Here is an 18,210-nt window from a genome sequence, read left to right as displayed (position 1 = left end):
GCCTTGAAAGAATTTGTTTGAGACATAGCCTCAATTATCTTTAGGATCAGCTTTTTATTTGCAGTATTACAGATGCAAAATGAATATCATTGTTGGATTGTTTTTGCAATTTGGCAATAATTCCCCCACAGACTTATTTACTTACTTTGTAGCACATCTTCCTTTATTCTTATACCTCTGTGACTGTGCAGAAATTATTTTAATTTCTATTTAATATGTATCAAAATTGAAATATTAAGTGTGACGTCTAATAACTTAGTGTGCTATTTTTATGTGCCAACTTTGTGTTAAGTGTTTACATTGTCTTTTTACACATTGTCTTTTTAAATCTTCACAATAACCTTTGAGAAAGATACTCTCTTACCCTCATTTGACATAAGGGAAGTGAGGTTTTAAGAGGTTAAAGGATGTTAAATACCGTATATCTTGTAAGAGTTGGAACCAAGTACTGTGCCTCCTGGATAAAGATATTGGGAGGAGGAAATGTGGGCAGAGAATCTGTGAGAAGTAATGGGGATGGGCACCGGAAGAGATGGGCTGTCTTTTTCACATGGGTGGTGTATTAGGGTTCTCCAGAGGGACAGAACTAATAGGACAGATAGGTATATATATATGCAGGAGAGTTTATTAAGGAGTATTGACTCACACGATCATTAAGTGAAGTTCCACAATAGGCCGTCCGCAAGCTGAGGAGCAAGGAAGCCAGTCCAAGTCCCAGAACCTCAAAAGTAGGGAAGCCACCAGTGTAGTCTTCAGTCTACAGCGGAAGGCCCATGAGCCCCTGGCAAACTACTGGTCTAAGTCCAAGAGTCCAAAAGCTGAAGGACATGGAGTCCGATGTTCGAGGGCAGGAGGCATCCAGCATGGGAAACAGATGAAGGCCATAAGACTCAGCAAGTCTTATGTCTGCTCTTTGCACCTTCTCCTGCCTGCTTTATTCTAGCTGCGCTGGCAGCTGATTAGATGGTGCCCACCCAGATTAACAGTGGGTCTGCCTCTCCTGGTCCACTAACTCAAATGTTAATCTTTTTTGGCAACGCCCTCGCAGACACACCCAGGAATAATACTTTGCATTCTTCAGTTCAATCAAGTAGACACTCAGTATTAACCATCACAGGTGGGAAGCCAATGGGAGCAGAGTTAAGAGACACATGTGACTCGTTTTGGAAATAAGCTCGTGTCTTTGAGGCTTCCTAATTCATTTAGCTCATTGCTTGCATTGGTGCAGTTTGACTTAACCAAGGCATGCAGACATCAACTTAGAAGGTGTGTGGCTTAGGAAAAAAATGTTTCTCGAAGTGTGCCAGTTTTGAAATTCATAAAATGGGAAGTTGGGTTAACATGATCTGTAAAATCTTTTTGAGAACTGGCACTGTGTAATTTGCAGGAATTCTTAAAGATGGGTGGAATAGATTCCAAAGCTAAGATTTGAAACCTAAACTAAATTTGATATTTAAGATTGGAATTTGGGGCCGGGTGCAGTGGCTCATGCCTGTAATCCTAGCACTTTGGGCAATCAAGGTGGGAGGATGGCTTGAGCCCAGGAGTTGGAGAGCAGCCTGGGCAACATGGTGAAACCCCATCTCAAGGAAAATTGCAAAAATTAACCAGGCATAGTGGTATGCACCTGTATTCTGAGCTACCCAGGAGGCTGAGGTGCGAGGATCACTTGAGCCCAGGAGGCAGAGGTTGCAGTGAGCCGAGATTGCATCACTGTACTCCAGCCTGGGCAACAAAGTGAGACTGTGTCTGGAAAAAAAAAAAAAAAAAAAAGATTTGAATTTTATGATTTTCTGCCCTCCTTTCTCTGTTTTTGAAAAATTTTTTAAACCCATTTTCTTGTCTCTTCAGGAATATTACTGTATTTTGGTTAGGTATTAGACAACATTTTTGTAGCAATACTATCACACCGATACAAACCTATCTTCTTTTTTCTCTAGGCCCTGCAGGAGCAGCCAAAGATGTGTAAGTATTGAATATTAATGATTTTATAAGCTGTCGTTCTGAGGAAGTTGCTGTTTTTCATGATTATGACATTTAGATCTCTGTGGGTATGACCGAAAAGACATGGAAATACTTTGTATATAATGCACATGTCAAGATGATCATTTGGTTGTAACTAAAGTGCTATTTGGAGAACTAAACTTCTATTTGGAGAAGTGCTTTTCATAGCTGGGCACTTTAACTCAGGATCTTAAGGGGAAATGTTGAATTGTGTTTCCATCCCAACTTGTGTAGAGTTGTTTTTTTTTTAAGTTAAAAGCAAGTGCTTATAGGAGAAACAAGCACGTAGCTCCTATGACTATGCAGTGTTTTAGAGTTAGCTGGGGAGGAAAGACTGGGGCCAAGCAGTTACCAAGTACACATTGAATTTTTTTTTTTTGAGACGGAGTCTCGCTCTGTCGCCCAGGCTGGAGTGCAGTGGCCGGATCTCAGCTCACCGCAAGCTCTGCCTCCTGGGTTTATGCCATTCTCCTGCCTCAGCCTCCCGAGTAGCTGGGACTACAGGCGCCCGCCACCTCACCTGGCTAGTTTTTGTATTTTTTAGTAGAGACGGGGTTTCACCATGTTAGCCAGGATGGTCTCGATCTCCTGACCTCATGATCCGCCCGTCTCGGCCTCCCAAAGTGCTGGGATTACAGGCTTGAGCCACTACGACCGGCCCACATCGAATTTTTTTAAAGTTGATAACTAGATATTCAAATGAATATATAGGGCCATTCAACATAGTCACCATTGAGCTATCTTTAGAGCACAGTACATTTAATAATGGGCATCTCCCTGTGGAGAGATTGGGAGCTCAGGAGCATTCGGGATTTCCATGCCCCCTCTCTCTGCATCCTCCTGCCTCTAATCTAGCTATAGCAAGGACACTGCAGCAGTTCACTCTTTAAGAGGATTTCTGGTTACCTAGTGAAGGGTGGGATCAACTGTCCCACCCAAAACTGGGTTGGATGTCAAGACTGATTCACCACATCTCAGGAGGGTGCGGAAAGATGTATTACTCACATGAGGCTTTCTGGGGAGAGCAGGGCAGCCATCCAGATGGGTCTGGTTTTTATTTTGGTTGGAGAATGGGCTGGGCAGAGGCTACTTATGAATGGGCAGAGGTTTGATCTTCCTGCTGGCACAGGGAATAATTGCCCCCACTTTCTTACTGGCTTACACAGATGTGGGGCGAAAGGGGAGTGATGGGGCTCAAAAGCCATCCATGGTCAAATATCAAAGATAGGGCCAGGTGCAGTGGTGCACGCCTGTAATCTGAGCACTTTGGGCGGCCTAGGTGGGTGGACCACTTGAGGTCAGGAGTTCAAGACCAGCCTGGCCAACATGGTGAAACCCTGTCTCTACTAAAAATACAAAAAATTAGCCAGGCGTGGTGGCGGGCCCCTGTAATCCCAGCTACTTGGGAGGCTGAGGCAGGAGAATTGCTTGAACTGGGAAGGTGGAGGTTGCAATCAGCTGAGATCACACCACTGTACTCCAGACTGGGTGACAGAGCCAGACTCTGTCTCAAAAAAAAAGAAAAAAAAAGAGTCAGACTTTATTTCTTACTACAAAGAATTTAGAGAAGATGAGAGTGGGATTGTAAAGCTTTCTGGGAATTAAATATTTGAATATGCATTTTTAAAATTAGGACTTTAGATACAAAGGAAGCAGTAGTCGATGGCTTCTAGCTCCTGGTTGCTGTGTTGGAGTTTATTACCCAAACATTTAGCAACAGTGAGTTCTGCACCCTGACCGTATTCCTATTATTGCAATATTTCGGTCTCTCCTTCAGTCTCTCCCTTTAGTTTCTATATGTGTTGCCAGATTAATTTTCCTCAAGCACTGCCCTGCACTTGTGTAGGACCTCTGCTCAAAACCTTTCAATTATTCCCATCGTCCTCTGGACTGAACCCAGGAATTATTAGGAATAGGAAGAGCATTTATGTTTTAGCCTCAAACTGACTGGCTCGCTTGGCGTGGGAGGAGATCCTGCAGTGGGGAGCGAGCAGAGCCCAGGGCTGGGAGGGCTGTGCAGAGCTGCTCCAGGCCACTGTTCTCAGGGGCTCCTGCGACCTCATGCTTCTTGCTCCTGTCATTGTGTGTTGTTTTACCGTGCCCACTGCCTGGAATGGCCCTTTCCCTTTCTGTTTGTAGAAATGCCATCTGTTCTGCAGGGCTTGTGTGTTATCCTTCGTGAGAAGTATTTCCTAGCTCTCTCAGCAGCATAGCATGTCTTTCTCCTCAGAACCTTCACAGCATTTTGGACCTTTCTTGTGAGGCATTGTGTTGCGTTTATATCGTAGTTCTTCACATGCTTGTCTTTTCTCCCTTGGGGATTGAGAGTGGGGAAATGCCTTACCCATTTTATTGTGCTCTAGAGTTATTCATGTCATGCTTTGATCATAGTTTGTGTTGAATAAATAGTTGTTGAATCAGTTCCATCATTGCTCTTCAAGGACGGAGTGATTTCATGACATCTTTCTTTTTCTAATAAAATTTAGTGATGATTTTGTCAACAGAATTAACCGTTCCAGGATGTGAGATGCCATGTAACTACTTAACTATTTCACTATTTAAAATTCTGAATTCTTCAGATTTAGGTTTTCTATGACTGTACCTCATTTTATGTCCTATAACTTTAAAATAAAGTACTTTATTAAATAAATGACCTTTTTTTTTTTTTTTGAGACGGAGTCTGGCTCTGTCTCCCAGGCTGGAGTGCAGTGGCCGGATCTCAGCTCACTGCAAGCTCCGCCTCCCGGGTTTACACCATTCTCCTGCCTCAGCCTCCGGAGTAGCTGGGACTACAGGCGCCCGCCACCTCGCCCGGCTAGTTTTTTGTATTTTTAGTAGAGACGGGGTTTCACCGTGTTAGCCAGGATGGTCTCGATCTCCTGACCTTGTGATCCGCCCGTCTCGGCCTCCCAAAGTGCTGGGATTACAGGCTTGAGCCACCGCGCCCGGCCAATAAATGACCTTTTAAAAACAAATGCAGTCAATTTAACTGGAAAAAGTTAAAGAACATTATAATATTACTTTTCCTTACACAAAAGGTATATTCAAACATGTTCAGTTTTTTAACTGGAAGCGATAGATTTATAAATCTTGACTATAATATTAGGTGATGCCATGAATGAATGACAAGCTAAGAAATTAAGATGACTTAATTTTTTTGTTGTGCACATTAAATTTTTTAAAAATCTAAACAGACTGATCCCAAACCAGAAGAACTGGCCAAAGTAATAGAATAAGTATTGAGAGTAAAGAACTTTGAAAAGGGGAAACACAGTATTATGTAGAGCACAGAAAAGTCTTTGTGGGAAAATGGTAGTTATTTTTGGAAGCCAGAAATACTATATATTTAAAAAATCAATTCTCTAGGAAAGGTCTGCAATTTTTACTACTACTCCTTTTTCTTATTTATTTGCTGCTTTCTATAGGTGAGAAGTCAGTATATAATAACAAATAAAATGATGTATCTGTCCTGAAGTAGGTCACTGTCTATTAGGGACCAAAATACAGTGTGGTAAGTGCTAATTATTCCAATATTCAGAATTTAATGCTGGTCTTGGAATTGAAGGATGAACAAGAGTTCATGCAGAAAAGGGGAAAAATGGCAACCCAGGGCAGAGGACAAGCATGAAAAAAGGCATGGGAGTGCAAGAAGACAGTAGGTCTGAGAACAGCCAACCAGGTGGTGTCCCCTGGAGCCTGTAGTACAGTCTGGGCAGAAGTGAAAGATGAGGTTGATGGGCAGGCCTGGCTTGTGAAGGGCCTTGGGTGCAAGGCCAATAATTGTGCTTGGGTTTTTTTATGCATTCAAGGGCTGATAGATTTTAGGGTGGAGGAATTAAATGATTATGTTTGAGTTTTAGGGCAGTAACACCCAAAGCAATGTGACACATGGGATGAGGGAGGGTGCAGGCACAGAGGAGTAATGGAAGTGAGGCTACAAGAGGGTCAGATGGCAGAGGGAAAGTAGAGATGATGCAAACAAGGTGCATTAGAAAATGCAATTGATAAGATTTGTTTAATGACTTAATGGGGAAGGAAAGGAAGAAAAAACTACCATATCTGAGGGTAATGCTGCAGTCAAACTTGAGCCAAAGGAAGAGATGACTGATAGTCCAAAGAGGTCACGGGGGCTGAAGGAGGAAGGGAAGTCATTGCGTGTGTCATGATGGCCACATTGGTCACCCTGGGGACTGTAGTTTCAGTTGAGCAATGTGAATGATAACCAAGTCGAAGTGGAAGTGAGCCAGGTGCAAGGAAGTGGAGAGAGTGATGTGGGTCTTTGGTTTTATGCTGCTTGGCAGTAAGGAATGGATGGATGTTGGTGGCTTTAAGAGGAGGCAAATTTTCAAAATATACTGTGTTATAAAAAAAATACCAAGGAAATTTGGAAAGTACAGGGAAGTATTTTTTAAGAGAAAAATTCAGTTAGAATACCAGAGACAATCGTTATGAACATTTTACACTTTTCTTCAAGTGTTTTTTGGTTATTTGTTTCTGCCCAATTGTGAGTGTGGTTGATTTTGTGTATTGAAGTTTGTTTTTCCTTTTGTCTTTTTTTTTTAAATTATTTTTTGACATGGAGGAGGCATGGATATTGCTGTAGGCTAAAAGGCAGGAACCAGGACAGAAAGAAAAAACTGATGGTAGTTTGGGGAGTGGGTTTTTCTCTGGTGGTGGAGAGAATAACGATGTACATAGATCCTATAATAGGCTAGAGAACTCAAAACCTAGCTAGGTTCACCTTCAAAACTTGAAAGCATGGTTGACAATGTCTAGAAACTTAATCATCATAAGAAAAAACCTACATGCGTATCAGAAAACAAGCCTTTCTTTTCCTCTCTTTCTGTCTCTTTGAAATTAAATCACAGTGCAGTAACACACTGAACAAAACAAAAAAAGTAGTGAATTCAAGGTAATGACATTCGGCTGCTTTCACAAACCTGCGAACATCAACCATGTTCTTATTTTAGTGTGGCAGATTCTCAGCTACTTGGCACCCATAGGCTGCGTGGGATATTTTTGGTAGGAAATGGCAGAAGCCCATTTTAAACTGGCCTAAACAAACAAACACAAAGGAATTTATTGGCATGTGGAGTGGAAAAGCTCCAGGGACTTGGCTGTAGTCACAGCTGGATCCAGGTGATCAAACGACAGGAAGAAACTCTCTTTTCTGCTTTCGTCTTCATTCTTAGGCAGCTTTCCTCAAGTGATGACAAACAGGACCAGTTTATATCTTATCAGCTTAGTAATTCCTGTGGAAAAAACAACTTCTTTTTCCTTGTAGTTTGATCAAAAGTCCTAGGGCTGGGCTTTCCTGGCCCGTTGGGGTCGTGTTCCTATCTCTGAATCAGTCAGTGGGCCAGGAGAATGTAGGGTTCTTATTGGCCAGGCTGCGGTCATGTGCTCACCACTGGAGCCAATCAGTATCATTAGCCCCCACCTAACCATATGGCCAAAGAGCGGTGGTAGTTCCCCACAGAAAAATTGGGATGCCGTTACCAAAAAAAGGGGAGAAATTGTAAGTGGGCCAGCAGAAACAATTGGAATTTAATTGAAAACATTTTTTCTTTGTAGATCAATTTTCGTGTTCTTAAAAAAGTCTTGATTTAAAGTTTAAGTAATATTTATAAGAATATTATACCTATGTTTCAAATAAGAAACAGTATTAAATAAGTTGACTCAAATATAATATTTGCTGTTGAAAATAAAAAACTATAGCCACTCAATGTAAACAATGTAATTCAAATACTTCTTTCACTTAAAACATGTACAGTGAATTTTATTGAGATTCTTTCCTTGGCAAAGCTATTTTATTTTTATGGAAGGTAGCAAATATAAAGAAAAATATTTTGGAATGAAATAACATAAACCCATTGGCAATTTGTTTTTGTTTTTGTGTTTGGAAAAAAGAAATGATGAATCTCTTATGTTGAGTTTCTTGGGATCCTTTATAAATTTCCCATGTCTAATGCACCATGTCAGCTGGGCCCTCTCTGTCCCTCATAAATACAGACCTGAGGGTGTCTGATGGGCTCTTTTCTCATCCATGTAGTAGGAGGCAAGGCTGTCTTCTGAGGGTGAAGAGGATGGGGTTGAAGTAGCATTGGAAAAGCCTGTTGGAAGCAGAGAGACCTGTGTTTAAAATTCCCTTCACCATTTACTAGCTGTGTTACATCGTGTCCTTAGTATAATTATCTGTGAAATTGGGATACTGTAATAATTGTGCAGGGTAATCATCTTCATCATCATCATTCTTACAGTAGTAGCTAATCTTTACTGAGGACTGTGCACCATACACTGATTTCCAGCATTTTCTGTACGTTATCTCCTTCCATACCCATGATAATCTGATGGACAGAATAATGATGTTTCATTTTACAGGTGAGGAGATGGGGAGCACAGAGGGCTGAAGTAACTGCTCGAGGGACAGATTACAAATACAGTATATTTAATATCCTAGGAAAATACTTGGCATCATGCTTGTTGCCCCGGTGAATGACAGCTAGAATTATTAGTTTAAAATGTTGTTGAAAAAATTTGGCAGGGCCTGTGACATAAATACTTGATGGCAGAAGACCTAGCATATTGAGGGCCTTGCTGTGGTTAGAAATCATATATTCCCATTGTTAGCCACGATGAGATTTTCCTTAGGTAGGACCCTGTGAAATAGGAGCAGGAAGAGAGAAAGCAGATGGACGGATTCATCCAGGGATGGAGAGGAATAGGTGGTGAACAGCAAGTGCTGCAGAAATATTTGACTGCAAGATGCATGCTAGGGAGAGAGGGAAAGGGAGGCACAAGGGGCTGATGGATGGGAAGGATGGAGAGGGATGGATGAACTGGAACTGATGATGCAGTAAGAAAGCAGGCTTCTTTGGAATGACGGGACTATCGAAAGGAAGATTTTTTTTTCTACCTAGGGAGTGGGATTTTCTACTCTAAAATGTGGTAAAATTGTTCGAGGAACTAAGCTCCATGGAGCAGCCGTGGGATTATGTTAGCAGAGCAGCACAGAAGTTGTTGGGATAGAGGAAGTCAGCAAAATGTGAGGTGAGAGGTTGGATGGATGATTTTCATGAATTTTTTTTTTTTTAGGCAGAGTCTTGCTCTGTCGCCCAGGCTGGAGTGCAGTGGCGCTATCTCAGCTCACTGCAACCTCTGCCTCCTGGGTTCAAGTGATTCTCCTGCCTCAGCCTCCCAAGTAGCTGGGACTATAGGCGTGTGCCACCACGCCTGGCTAATTTTTGTATTTTTAGTAGAGACAGGATTTCACCATATTGGCCACGCTGGTCCCGAACTCCTGACCTTGTGATCTGCCCACCTCGGCCTCCCAAAGTACTGGGATTACATGTGCGAGCCACCGTGCCTGGCCGTTTTCATGGATTTTAAAATTGACCAAGATAATGGTGCTCAGAAGGAAAATCTTTGGGTCAGGGTCAAAATCTTTGGTGCACTGGGGACAGTTGTGGCAGGATTTAGGCTCCAGAGAGGAGAGGTTCTGAGTGAAAATGAAATGGTCCCACCTGTAAGAGCTGTGTGGGGAGATGAGGAGCATGCTGGCTCCATCTCTTGTTAGGTGAGGCTGGGATAGGTGAGAACAAGATGCGTATTCTTGAGGTTTTGAGAAAAGTGGTGCCAGCAAGGAAAAGCAAAATTTCTTAAGGTAAGGAGATGAAGAGTGCACCCTTGCCTTATAGCAAATGATGCTTTTACAACCAATTCTGAAATAATTCCTAACACTGTGTGCCCCTTAGTAAGAGAATAACTAGGAGGAGAGGCGGAGAGGACAGGGAATTTGCAGACCGGCTCTTGATCCCTCGCTTCTGGACAAAGAGAAGTTGAAAGCATTCCTTTGAAGTGAATGTTACTCATGTTCTCCAGCCATACACGCTGGAAGAAAGAAAGGGACTAATGTTGGCCAAGGGGCTCATCCAGGGAGGGAGATCAAAAGAAAACTGTCCAAAGAAGTTTTGAAATTGGGAAGAAATGAATAATATTAAACATAGGCCAAAACAGCCAATGGTCAAACAGAATTCATTGTGTAATTAAGGGTTTGCTAGAATGGATTGAAACCACCCCAAGAGGCAGGAACCATCATGAAAACATGTTATAAAGAAAATTAAATAATTTTATTTTATCTGGAGAATTGTAGTGTAGATGGAAGTAAACACAATCAATTAATAAACCTATTCCAGAAGGTTATCATGAATGGTAACTGGAAACAGATCAGGAAAACCATGGTCTCCAGGGTTTCCGTATTCAATTTTTACTGTTTACGAATCAAAATAAGTTTAGCCTCTTTAGTGACACTGCAAATACGGAAAAAGAAAAGACTACAGGCCTTTTTTTTTGCTTTTTGCTTTTTAGATCAGCCCTAATAAGAATAGCTATATATTTAGAACATTTTTCTTGATGAGTAAGTAAAAAAATCATTTCTTTGCCACGTGACTTTGTTAATTCTAGAAGCCTAAGGGAAGTGAGAACTTTCTGAATTTTCAGGCAAGTTGTAGCAAGGATGACTCGGGAGATGCTGTTTCGAGTGGCTGGCTGCTATCTAATATTTGTCATCTGTATTTGTCCTTGATCATGACATGGGTCCATTATTTCATCTTTAGGTCACTTAGGATAGCTGTTTTATACAACCCAGAAAATAAGTAAATATAATGATGAAAAGTTTTGACTACCACAGATTACTAAGAAAAAGATAGAGATTCCTATTTTATATATTAACTTTGGATAAGGTTTCACTTAATTAGTTATTGATAAGATAAATCATAGTAATATAAAATGATGGTAAGGTTTAGGTGTTCCATACACATATTTGGTTTTAAATAGGCATGCAAAAAATACATTAATTAAAAAAAAAAGGCCAGGTAGGTGAAAGCCCACCCACCCCAAAGAGCAGCCACAGAGACGTGGTCGTTTTGGAGGCAGCCCACCTTCCAGAACCCCGACCTACAGGAAGGTGGAGCTTATTTATGATTAGAGAGACGTTCAGTGTCCGGTTCGTTCAGAAAAAGTCTGTGACCTTAGTGTAAAACAGAAGGGTGCATAACTACCTAGAGAATCTGGATCAGCACTGCTATTCACCCTGAGAAGGGTAAGAAGAGCACCGGGCTGGTTTTTAGCAAGTTCACAGTAAGTGAGCTAGAAGTGGAATTAATAGAAACTGTCAGACAGAGGAAACCCGAAGCTATCCATCTGTAATCTGAGTTGCAGTGTGCCTTTGGTCAGTTGCTTTTATTTCTTTTCTTCTTCCTTTTTCTTGCATGCCAAGTGTCAAGCCAACTTTGCTAAGGTACATATGACTAAACAGTATCTTACTCAACAAGAGTGAGTCGTGTTTAAACTGTTAACTGAGGATTTATCGTTTCAACAATCCCAAAAGACGTTGAAAGTAGGGAGAATATGAGTTACGGGGTCCACCTTGAATCACACTTGTTTCTGCAAACAATTTTATTAACACTATGAGTGAAAGTCTGAGTCAGAGCCCTGTAAGTGTGTGACCTTAGGCTAGGAGATGATTATGATACTCAACAGGTGACTTGATCCTCAACTCATTCTTTCTCCTTGATCACCTGTTCTTTGATAAAAGAAGCTACATTTTTTGCTAACAAAAGACCTGATTTTAATTGAATGCCCAGTGTATTTTCTGTGTGTGTATGTGTGTGTGTGTGTGTGTGTGTGTGTGTGTGTGTGTGTGTGTGAGAGAGAGAGAGAGAGAGAGAGAGACGAGAGAGAGAGAGAGAGAGAGAGAGAGAGACGAGAGAGAGAGAGAGAGAGAGAGAGAGAGAGAGAGAGAGAGAGAGAGAGAGAGAGACAGAGACACTTGCTCTGTTGCCCAGGCTGGAGTGCAGTGGTGCGATCATGACTCACTGTAACTTCGACCTCCCAGGCTCAGGCAGTCTTCCCATTTCACCTCCTGAGTAGCTGGGACTACAGGTGCAAGCCAGCATGCCTGGCTATTTTATTTTGTATTTTTTGAAGAGACAGGGTCTCTTTTTGTTGCCGCAGCTGATCTTGAGCTCCTGGGCTCAAGATACCTGTCTGCCTCGGCTGCCTGAAGTGCTGAGATTACAGATGTAAGCCACTGTGCTGGGCTCAGTGAATTTATTAAACCTGGTCCAAATTGGTGAATACATGTTCTATGGTTCTTAGGGAACGTTCTTGTGGTTTAAAAGGTCTTATAGCTAGGCGTGGTGGCGCGTGCTTGTAGTCCCGGCCACTCATAAGGCTGAGGTGGGAGAATCACTTGAGCTGAGGAGTTCGAGACCAGTGTAGGTAACATAGTGAGACTCCATCTCTACAAAAAGAAAAAAAAAAATATATGTTAGCCAGGTGCGAGGTGTGCGCCTGTGGTCCCAGCTACTAGGGAGGCTGAGGTGGGAGCATCCCTTGAGCCTGAGAGGTTGAGGCTGCAGTGAGCTGTGATTGTGCCACTGCTATCCAGCCTAGGCTACAGAACAAGACCCTGTCTCAGAAAAGAACAAAACAATAATAAAAAATAAATAAATACAGGGTTTTCCTGATAAGATGGTATTTGAGGTTATGATTAAAAAATATTTCACTCTTAGGTTTTTTCAAATGTTGCATTGCTTTCCACAAATTTTTCAAATGGTATAGATGATGAGAAACAACATTGTCTTGCATACCAGAGAAGGCAATTTACTGATAGGTTTTCAGTCATGCTTACCCTGGAAAAACGAGCTTATTACACAAGTTTATTCTTCAGAGTAGTGTCTCGTGTGTAACTAGAACATGGAATCACTGCTCAGTAAAATGAATGTAAATCCTTTAGTACTGGCTTCCTCCAGCACTCTTTGGACTCCAGAAGTCAGTCTTCCTTCTAAGATTGGCTCTGGGCACAGATGTAAAGCAGATGTTGTTTCGACCAAACCCCAGCCCTTGGTTCCAGTCCCTTCCCTTGGGTCTTCCTTCCCCTTTCACTTCTCTAATGGACTTAATGTCTAGCACAGGTCCCCTAGCAAGAGCAGGATTTGTCTTGATGTGCCATGTGCTTGTTTCCAGATTACCCTTGATCCCTTGGTAATTTGGGCTAGTTTCTCTTCCCCTGCATTGGCACCAACGTTTGACTCCATGGTTGTGAAATTGGAGAAGTCCTGAGAAGCCTCAATTCTTGGGGCCAGGCCAGAAGAGGTGGGAGGGAAACTGGTAGAATTCACCTTTTACTTTTTGTTTTTAGGTGATTTGGTTTATGGCATCTGATCTCTTATCTCCTCTAACTCTGCAGTTTGGTTCTCTTGGTATAAGCCTTATTTTCAAGGTTTCTTCCCCATTTATAGTAGATTAAGGGGTATTCTTGCTGTCCCCAAGTAGCTTCTCTCCCATTTTCCAGTTTTTAGTGCGTTGGCTTGTGGGTGTCTGGGCATTGCTTCCTGAATTATGCCTTCCACCCCAGGAGGCTATTATTTAGAAGTGGATTACTACTGGCTGGGCGCAGTGGCTCACACCTGTAATCTCAGCACTTTGGGAGGCCAAGGCGGGAGGATCACTTGGGGTCAGGAGTTCAAGACCAGCCTGGCCAACATGGTGAGACCCTGTCTCTACTAAAAATACAAAAATTAGTCGAGCGTGGTGGTGTGTGCCAATAGTCCCAGGTACCTGAGGGGCTGAGGTAGGAGAATCGCTTGAACCTGGGAGGCGGAGGTTGCAGTGAGCTGAGATCGCGCCACTGCACTCCAGTTGGGGCAACAGAGCTAGACTCCTTCTCCAGAAAAAAAAATATATATATATATTACAATTATACCACGAGAGATTTATCCTGGTTGCTGTTTGTCCACTTGCTCCTTTTCTGAGGGAGAAAGGTTATGTTTAAACTGAGTTTGTAGAGGTATTTGGACCAATTAACTCCCAAAGAGTGTGATCGAGTGCAGCAGCACAGCTTGATCTCTTTTCTAGTTTCAGCCACCGTGAATTGGCCTCGTCTTCACTTTGCTTATCTCCTCCAGCAGAGAATAATTCAATCTCCAGGCCCTGCTCTCTGAGGGAAGATTCTAGAGGGTGGAGTCATCTCATTCCTTGCCCTTACTGATCTGCATTAGGACTGACTGCAGAGACTAGGGCCTTGCTGCCTCCTTCTGAGGACCTTCTGGGCCCTATCTGTGGCTGCTGTTCTCACAAGGCTGGGGAGGGTATGGCTCTGTGTTCTGCTCTCCCTCCCCATTTCTTTCTCTGGTTTGGGGGAACATTTTGCAGTCCATCAGCAATCACCGCTGCAGACCATGCAGTGGTCACTGCCCTACAACTGGAGCTGTAGTGACCAGAAAAGAAAATAATCACATCCTTGGTGAAGAACGGAGTGGCTCATCCAGGAGCTTACGTGGCTGTGGATGTTCTGGCCTGAGCGTGACCATTTCCAGCAAGACATTCTGGATCCTCAGGGCTGAGGAAGGACCAGACACTATTTTTATAACTTCTGAAACCTAACAGATCTGAAATCTACGTGTGCCTACAGTGATGTGTACGTGTAAATGTAAAATGTATTTGCCTTTGATTTGAATGACATAAGCTACCTGTGGGCACCTCAGTTATCCCATGCCCATCAGAAGCTCCTTTTGGCACTTAAGTGTCTAAGAAAATATTGACAAGCGCATTATTATAATTATTATTTTTTGAGATGGGGCCTTGCTCTTTCACCCAGGCTGGAGTGCAGTGGCATGACCTCAGCTCACTGCAACCACTGTCTCCCGTGCTCAGGTGAACATCTGGGCTGCCTCATCTTAGGTAGATCTTTTTTTTTTTTTGAGACCGAGTCTGTCTCTATCGCCCAGCCTGGAGTGCAGTGGCATGACCTCAGCTCACTGCAACCACTGTCTCCCGTGCTCAGGTGAACATCTGGGCTGCCTCATCTTAGGTAGATCTTTTTTTTTTTTTGAGACCGAGTCTGTCTCTATCGCCCAGCCTGGAGTGCAGTGGCGCAATCTGGGCTCACTGCAACCTCCGCCTCCCAGGTTCAAGTGATTCTCCTGCCTCAGCCTCCCAAGTAGCTGAAATTACAGGCACACGTCACCATGCCCAATTAATTTTTGTATTTTTGGTAGAGACGGGGTTTCACCATGTTGGCCAGGCTCGTCTCAAACTCCTGACCTCAGGTGATCCGCCCGCCTCGGCCTCCCAAAGTGCTGGGATTAAAGGTGTGAGCCACTGTACCTGCCCTGTAGATTGTTTTAAGAAATCAACATACCTTTTTTACTCACAAGAGGGAGGCTCTTGTGATCCTTCGACCGCCACCTCCTGTAGCTGGGACCACCACATACCACCACATACCACCACACCTGGCTAATTTTATTTTATTTTCTGTGTTCTTAGTAGAGACGAGGTCTTGCCATGTTGCCCAGGCTGAAATTATTAAGGCAGGTAAAATCTTTCAAAATAAGGAGTTTTGTGGGGGGAAAAAGGTATGTTGATTCCTTAAAATGGTTTCCATATGGGGCACCCCCTATGTTTGGATAGCCAGGGCATTATTCAAATCTTGAGAACTTGAGAACAAGGATTCAAATCCCAAAGACTTTAAGTTTCTTGTAAAAGTGTTGAGTGATAAAATAAATTTAACATCCCAGTTTTGAACGGCCAGAGGATAAAGTCCACTTCTCTTACCAAGAAATGACCTTTATTGAAATGAGTCCCCCGCACCAGAAGGTGTGCTTTTTAGACTATGGAGCCTAAAAGCCTAATAACCTAAGGCAGTTGCATTGGCCTGTCAGGAGTTTGGCTTAACATATCCGGGCTTTCCTTTTACCAGGGGTCTTTATTGCTGTGTATTGACCCATTTTTCTTCCTTACGCTAAAGCTTGTGCAGTTGGGGCAGGACCGTGCCACCCCAGCAGGTAGGATACCCGTGTCCCCTTGAACACTGGCTGGACAACATTTGGTTCTCTCTCCAGGCAGCTCAACACAATGGCTAGGACCTATCCTTCCACAAGGAGAGTTGGTTTAGACCAACCACCCCTTTCTGATTTAACCTTAGTCTGGACCTGGTTGTCAAGTTGAATAGATTCTAATGTAACTGCTCCTCGGAACAATCTTTGTACCTGCATAAAAATGACTTATGTGGCAATTTGACAAGATCTGCAAAGATTGATGGTCCCTGGCAGCTGTCAGAGGTTGTTTCTCATGCTGATGAAACAGGCTAGGAGTCTTCTACCATCTCATTTCCGGCTTTTCTTGAGTGGGATGATACAAATTGGAGAGCTCCAGCTGCAGGAAGGTGCATGTTTCTCTAATGCAAATTAGCATTGGCCCACAGTGTATGAAGCAGGAATTAGGATCACACAAATCTGGGTTTGAATTCTGGCTCTATGACTTCGTAACTTCGATCATGCTACTCAGTTTTTCATTTTTAAAATGTGAGCAGTACTGGCCTTGCAAGATTGTATGAGGATTAAATGAACTAATAGGATTAGCAAAGTGCCTAGTATAGTTACACAATCAGGTTGAGAGATGGGGTGATGGTCAAAGCTTTTGCAAAAGCAGTATGGAAGTGAATTGCCCACTTTAGGAGAAGCCACTATGTTCGTCTTTCACAGGAACTGTTTTTGACTTTTATATCTTTCTACCTGAGAAGGAGAGTGGTGAATCAGAATATGGAGCATGGCTTTGGTGTCAGATGGATGGGGTATGGATGTTGGTCATACTTGTTCGTCTTGTATGTTTATGAATTACATGGCTTTCTGTACCTGGTTCCTCAGGCCTAGGCTCTCAGAGCTGTTGTGAGGAATAGCATGGATGCACGTGCAGTGCCCTGTACTGTGCCTGACACACAGGAGGAACTCATGAATGACATCATTGTACCCATGGAGTCCTGGTCTCTAGTCCTAGTGTTGTAGAATAACTGTTTGTGGAAGGAATGGATGAAGTGACAGTCTTATACATGGAAGTGTGTATGCAAAGGCAGACTTTACAACTCAGTGGAAGGTTTAAAAGAGTGGACATCTGACCGGGCGCGGTGGCTCATGCTTGTAATCCCAGCGCTTTGGGAGGCCGAGGTGCACAGATCATGAGGTCAGGAGTTCAAGACCAGCCTGGCCAACATGGTGAAACCCTGTCTCTACTAAAAATACAAAAATTAACTTGGTGTGGTGGCACGTGCCTGGAATTCCAGCTACTCGGGAGGCTGAGGGAGGAAAATCGCTTGAACCAGGGAGTCAGAGGTTGCAGTGAGCCAAGATTGCACCACTGCACTCCAGCCTGGCGACAGAGCAAGACTCCATCTCAAAAAAATAAAAATAGAAAAACAGTGGATATCTTATAAGGCTTTATAGGTGGTATTTTTTAAGATTTGGCATTATATCTGAAGCTTAATTTATTATCAAATAAATATGGCAACTACATTATCCTTTCCTGCCAGTTATACGTGTAAGGTTTTTGATTAATTTTATAATGGAGAACACAGATTGAGTTTTAAGATATTGAATAATTTCACAGGAGAAAGTAAATGACTATTTTCTTACATTTGGGAAAGTGAAAATATATTTTAAAACCTTGAATATATCCTTAAGCACAGTTAAGCAAAAGGGGAAAGAATTAAACGGATATGTAAATGGATGTGAAAAGAATAGTTGTGGCAGGAAATGTGTGGCATAAGCGACCAGTTACTCACAGGTTCATGTGATTTCATGAGAAAGTTAATCACTCAGGACCAAAGTAAACAGTTCTTACCAGAACTTATCTTGAACGAGTTTGTCCTCATCATTTCTCCATTATCTACACTAAAGGATTATAAATCCATTTTAATTAAAAGTAGTAAACAACACTTTCTTATACCACATCAATAAGCATAACACCATTAGTACAACTTTGACACTTTCGAATTAAAAAACGATCCAGCATGAACAAGAGGTGAATGAAGCTGATAACCATGTGGTGCATTTAGGCTGTATGCTCAGTTTGGGTAAATTAAGTCTCAAGATGGATTTTGTACTCTCTTGCAGTATTAGCTGTTCATGGCCAGCGTTCACCAGATAATTGTTAAATCTGCACTTTCCTTCTTTATAGACTTGGACTTGCTGTTCCAATAAAGCAAAAATCTCATACACATGTATAGTCACATTTGAAATATCACAACTTTTAAGTGGGTAAAATCAGAGTTAGACTGTCTCTGAATCAGAAGAGTCAATGACGTTTAGATGTTTGCAGTCTGCTTTTTTCCCAACTGAAGCCCCTTAACATTACAAGTTGAATTCAGCC

The 18,210-nt window shown here is 42.5% G+C and overlaps 1 protein-coding gene across 1 annotated transcript in view; it reads left to right on the top strand.

The window, feature by feature from the left end:
* C10H12orf75 (chromosome 10 C12orf75 homolog) overlaps positions 1-18,210 on the top strand; it is a 42,162-nt gene that overhangs the window by 17,373 nt on the left and 6,579 nt on the right. The window contains exon 2 of the mRNA XM_030939630.1: positions 1,941-1,965. Coding sequence (XP_030795490.1) covers positions 1,941-1,965 — 25 coding nt within the window. The remainder of the gene's footprint in view (positions 1-1,940; positions 1,966-18,210) is intronic.

This window comes from Rhinopithecus roxellana, chromosome 10, assembly GCF_007565055.1.
Source record: "Rhinopithecus roxellana isolate Shanxi Qingling chromosome 10, ASM756505v1, whole genome shotgun sequence".
Taxonomy (NCBI): Eukaryota; Metazoa; Chordata; class Mammalia; order Primates; family Cercopithecidae; genus Rhinopithecus; species Rhinopithecus roxellana.
Note: the sequence above shows the minus strand (reverse complement) of the source record. Positions and strands in the feature narration are given on the sequence as shown.